Source organism: Halyomorpha halys, unplaced genomic scaffold, assembly GCF_000696795.3.
Source record: "Halyomorpha halys isolate HHAL.00 unplaced genomic scaffold, Hhal_1.1 Scaffold1401.1, whole genome shotgun sequence".
NCBI classification, from domain to species: domain Eukaryota; kingdom Metazoa; phylum Arthropoda; class Insecta; order Hemiptera; family Pentatomidae; genus Halyomorpha; species Halyomorpha halys.
The window spans coordinates 139,459-145,431 of record NW_027108444.1 but is presented as its reverse complement, the minus strand read 5'-3'; the positions used below and the strand labels follow the sequence as shown (position 1 = coordinate 145,431).

At 27.9% G+C, this 5,973-nt stretch overlaps 2 protein-coding genes across 2 annotated transcripts in view; both read left to right on the top strand.

Moving 5' to 3' along the window:
• Positions 1–1,556, top strand: part of LOC106689588 (mucin-2) — a gene marked incomplete at its 5' end in the record, with an annotated part of 16,689 nt that extends 15,133 nt beyond the window's left edge. Inside the window, 1 exon segment of the mRNA XM_014434642.3 lies at positions 1,212–1,556. Within this exon segment, the coding sequence (XP_014290128.3) occupies positions 1,212–1,361 (150 nt within the window).
• Positions 1,557–5,748: 4,192 nt separating this feature from the next.
• The window catches only part of LOC106689589 (serine/threonine-protein phosphatase CPPED1), a 9,780-nt gene continuing 9,555 nt past the window's right edge, over positions 5,749–5,973 (top strand). Inside the window, exon 1 of the mRNA XM_014434644.3 lies at positions 5,749–5,806. The gene's annotated coding sequence lies outside the window, so the exon portion shown is untranslated. The remainder of the gene's footprint in view (positions 5,807–5,973) is intronic.

Below are 5,973 nucleotides of genomic sequence, written 5' to 3'. Positions count from 1 at the left end.
TGTTCATTGTTGGCAAATAGTGAGTACACTCTTCGAAAATATGTCTAATCGTAAGAATGGACTGACAATATTTGCACGTTGGAGGTGGCAGTTTTCTGATCAGGTGAGAGTTCGTTAGGAGAGTATGACCTATTCTCAAGCGGGCCAGAGCAATCTCCTCTCTGCGGCTTTGTTTTGACTTTACTTTCCTATCAGTCTTCCAAAAATCAATCCAAAACTGTTTTTACTCATATTTGAATAAGAAAAAAATTGAGTTGCCCCTCAGTAATAGTTGTAATATTTAGAAACATTTCTAATCCTAATTTTGAAAATACGAAAAGATTTTTAAAACTTTTATTTTCATTTTATTTTTTTATATTTTATAAATTTTAACCAGCAAAAACATTCCTAGATCATAATCAGTACTATATTACTAAAATATAGTATAAGGTGTTTACGAGACTATACCCCCCATAATCAACTGTTAAAAAATAAAATAAAATGTAATGGTTATATCAACCATGTAAGGCCCACCAGGCGGATCTAGTATAAAATAAATAAATAAAAATATAAGGTGTTTCCTTGGAACAAATTTCAAGATTCATTTTCCTTCAAAGTTCATAAACAGTCTTACCAACAACCAGTAAATTAAAGATTTAATACCATTTTTGATCCCTTTGTTTGGTTATTGAGAGAGTTAAAAAAAATTATAATAACTTTAAACAAATGTTCTACCACTGATGGCATACTGAGGATCTCTCAGTCTTATCTTTGATTCTCTAAACCTTTTCTTCTTAATAATTTTTAAGGTTCTGGTATAAAAATAACCTTCAAACAGTTTATTTTACTTATTCTCACAATAGAACAGAATGCAAAGAAAACTTTTTGGAAAGATAATAAAGTAGAAATATCAAATCATAAATTTGTTGAAAAAATTGTGCATGATGAAACAATTCAAATTTTTACATTTGTAAACTTAAAAAGTTCATTAAATTTTTATTACTTAAATTTATTTAAAAAATAAACTTTTTAAAAACACATTTAGCCTCAGAATAATTTTAGTTTTTAAACGTTTTTAACCTAAACTCATTGGTATTTTTGAAAATTTGAGTAAGTACAGCTATAAAATAAAAAAACAGAAACATTTTTCATTGGAAATCCTGACTCTAGCGACATTTAAAATATTTCACTTTGACTTTCTATGATTAAATTGTAAATTCTGATATTTTCAGAGGTCTTCTGGTTCTTTGCAAGAAAACAGCATGGCTAACCTATATGATAGCTGGAGATCTGAGTGGAATGGTTATTATTACAATGCTTACTATGGAACTGGCTCTGGTTATGGAGGCCGTAGAAGATCGGACTATGACACCAACTTTTAAGCTTGTTCATTGTTGTTACTTTTCCTCATCGTGTTTTTGAAATTTTGATTCCATATACACTAAGCCAAAAACAGTGTACTTAAAACACTTATAACTCAAGTGTTTATTCACATTTTTGTAATTATTTTTGTATATGAATTAAGTTATTTCTCATGAAAATTAGGTAAAATGTCTATAAATTTAAGAAATGCTTAATTAAGTTTGAAGTATTATTGAATATTATTTTTAATAAAAATAATTGTTGAAATTACTAAAGATATTATTATGAGTGTTTGTATGTACTATGAAGTGTTATGGTTGCATCTATTTGTATTTTGTAGGAAAGCTTATTATCTTATAATTATATTGTCAACTATTTAATCCCAAATAGTTGTGTTATGAAATATGTTTACTGTTCTATTTGTCATTTTTCTTACAAAACTTATGTTAAACTTCATCCACAAGAGACATATCAGACATTACAGATCCTCTAAAATATGATTTATAAAAGGCAGATTCTTTAATTACATTTATTCAGGAATATTTAAAGTAAAAGCTAAATATTAAATGGATGTAACCCCCTTAAAAAAAAAAATAAAAATTATAATATTTAAAAAAAATTTACTTTTGTTATTTTCTGGTTGGTTTATAAGTAACTTGAATCCAGTCTGGTGAGTCTTCAAATCGAGAGCCAATAGTTGTGCATGAATATATTGTCAATTAGGAATATTGCACAATTATAGAACAAAAGATTCAAGGTGCCAATGATCGTTACCAGTAGGAGGGAAAAAATTGATGACCTCAACAGGCAATTTAATGGTCCTGTTATTTAGTGTTTTAAACATCATTAATTGTATATTTGTATTTACTATATTATAATAATTTGACAATGTAAATATTTTAACCGGTCACCACGATAATTTATATACTTTCTGTCCTCACACTCTTCCTTTTGAAGCTAAGACCAAGTTTCTAGATGAAATATAATTAAGTAAGGGACTAATATATATAAATATATTTTAGATAAATAAAGTTAAGCTCAATTCTATTGTAAATTTAGAAAAGGTGTCTTAGGCTGAGGGAGAGAGAGTGAGCCCATGGCCTTGTGAGTTAGTCATTTCTAGTCAGGCACAGGGTTTGTAGGCACCAGCTTATAATCTTTTTCTTGCATTTTTGCCAAAAATGTGAATACACCTAGGGTCTTTTCTCCAATCCCTATTCCACTACAGGCATTCTATTTGTGATTGTATTTTAAAAGTTCGTTTGTGGTATTTACGACCCGAATTAAGTGTTTCTGGATGTCAATACTTGTTGCTGTAATTAGATAGTATTGAACTTATTTCATATTTTTAGATGTTCGCATTAATATTTATATGAGCCTATCTTTCAACTGTTAATATTTATGATAAGATTAACATTTTCCTGATTGCAGAATAAATATAAAGTAATTTTAAATCATTCCAATGTTAAAACTATTTTTATTCTTTGATATTTTAAAGTAGTTTTAAATATATTTATTTAGTTTTAATTATTGTCTCTTTTTGTTACATAAACTTTTTTTTTTTAAATCATTGTATATTAAAAAGATTAATGCATGAAACAATTTTATATAAATGTAGCAATCTAGTTTTATATATGATGTATTATGATGTACATCCATAGAAAATTTATGAATAAATGTATTATTTCTAAATATGAATTTGTTTTTACCCATCTTATATTAATAGAAATAATTAATTGAAATTTAAATAAAGAAATATTAAATATAATATTTTATTTATTCATTCCACCCCTTCTACTCCTAAGGGTCAATGGTGGACAATCACTATATTCTTTTATAGTATTTATTAGCTTTCAAAAACACCATCAGTTTCTCTATTTCATTTTCTCGGTCTTGAAGGATCTCATTCAGACATGTTCCTATCATGAGTTGTTCCCTCAGAGTAACAAAGAGGGGACACTCCAATAGCACGTGTTTCACCATTCTTCTGACTTGGCAGTCTACGCACATTGGTGGTTCTAGTCCAGGTAACAAATAGCCGTGTGAAAATTCAGTGTCCAATACAGAGATGGCTGAGAATGATCTTTTTATTGATTATTAATATTTTTAATTTAATTTTATACATGAAATGACATAATCAGTACATAATTTTTATCAATAAAGTAACAATATAAGTTTAACTATTAATAATTGATTTGAAAATAAATAAATTATATAATGAATTTGAGGGAGAATATACACTTTTGATGGAAAAGATGGTCTGGGTAGCAGTTAAGAAAAATTTTAAAATATTAAGAACAATTTCTTCAATGCCCATGTTTTGACCTACATTGCTTGGCTTAAAAATAAAATGATGAAATGGCTTCCGGAGTTAAAATGAAAAAAGGTAAACAGAAAGCCTACTTTCTTCAAACTAAGGATATACACTAAGTATATTGGCAATGTAAATATCTAACTCAAATTAAATCTACTTCTTACCCAAAGAAATTGACATCTAGAGATCATAGTGTGGACACCATGACTAAACCTCCTAACTTACTACAGTCCTACAGGGATAAAAACAATTGGCTTTGTGTCCCAGAGGTAGTATGAAGGAAGTAAGAACTCCAGATTAATCATAATACTAAGTAAGAATTATGATTTTCACATAGTGCACTCATAATAATCACATGACACAAAAAAAACCTGAATAATTTAAAATCAAATGTATCATGTTTTATTAATTTAAAGAATTACTGAATGGATTTTGTGTCTGGAAAAAGTGAATAAGTTAAAGTTCAATAGCTTAAAATAATCACAAAAATCTTAACACCGGATTTATATACAGCACAAAGTTAAAATATAGCATAAAATATGCTGATTAAAAATCCACAAATATGCATAATGAATACTAAAAACATGACCCAAATTTTCCAAGATCACTAATGACCTTCTGCTGTAATTGTTCATTAATTTTATTATTCTCTTGTATACTTACTTCTTGTTGTCTACATATGATTCTCCTCAACCAGGAGGTTTCAGGTTTGGGCAGCACACACATTTAGAATCATATTACAGTAAAATACTTCTAAATATTGTCCTGCCTTAACCATGAGCGGGTCTACAACAGTTGTTAAAAGAGCTTATTCATGAAATTATACATGGATGGAAATGAATTTAAAGCTATCATTATTAAAAAAACTAATTGTTTTGTTCTGGGAAGGCATTTACACAGTATTACCACCTTTATTACATTATTTTTTAAGATTAAATAAGGCAATTCCAGATGCTCCAAAATGAAAAAAATCTTCAATAAAACTGTCAAAAATTTCAATAGGTTTGGTAAAACCTGCTCAGAATGGTAAGAAATGCCACAAAGCCTTCATATGCCACAGAGCCTTCAATAAACAATAAACTATTGTCATATTCCAATCTCAAATTTCAATAAAACATTCCAAGAATGTTTCAAACAACTACCTTTCTTTATGTACTGGTGGATTTAAAGTTTTTGTCTACATGGTACATTTCTACTGTAGAAATGAAAAAAATGTTCCTTGTTGAATAGAAAGGGTTCATCCAACTGATTATGCTGAAATTAAATGATGTTTCTGCTACGGGTATTCTGTGTAAGAAAATTAAAATGTAGTAAATCACACAAAGGATACTCACAGAACACTGCTGACTGAATTGAATACGGAATTCTGAAGGAGAGTAGGAAGAGTATATTTTTTAAGAAAAGTTCTTGGCAGAACTTACAGTTCTATTTTAAAGATTAAACTTAAATTTTAATTATTGTTTTCTCTCAATAACTAACTCTACTTTAAATTAGACAACATAATGGTTGTTTGTTTTGAAATGCAACAGTATAAATGAAGAGCTTCAGATCAAAATGCATTTTGTCCATTACAGAAAAATTTATTCTTATTTATACATAAACCTGTATTCAACAAACGGATTTCACTTTACATTGAACAACAATCCTCAAAACTCTATAAATCACTGATAAGAAGCAATTAATAATGATAAAAAACATTTCAAATTTAAATTCCTTTCCAAAAATAATTCACTATTCAAGTCCAAAATGATTGATTTTCATAAAACGGACGTATATTAAAAATAATAGATATTAAATTATTTTGTTCAAAAATCGATTTAAAAAAACCCAATATTTAAATTTAAATCCAGTCTAAACCCATTCGTGAAATAATCATTCAAATCATTTCTATCAATTTATCAAATTCGTCTTTTATCCCGACTATGGAGTTGAAAAGTAATTGTTTCATAAACAAAACATTTTTTAAAAAATAATTTTTAAATTTTCTTTATCGTTGGTTTCTCACGTTTCCTTACCACGAATTCCGATTACGCTCGCGACGCTGCTTTACCAAAGAGGAAGTGGTGGCCATGCATATAAATAAGAAGAAATGGTCAGTATTATTTCATATTGCATCAACCGTGTGTCCTTAGTACTTACCGCTAGAATCAGGTAACACTTAAAACTATTATTTATTATTACTAAGATATTATATTTGCGTTTCGAAATCCAATACTTAAGAACAAGTATATTAAATGTGCCCGAATTGCATTAAAATAACAAAATAAAGTAAATGTTGGTTTGAAACGAAAATCAGTACTTTTAGTTTGATATTTAAT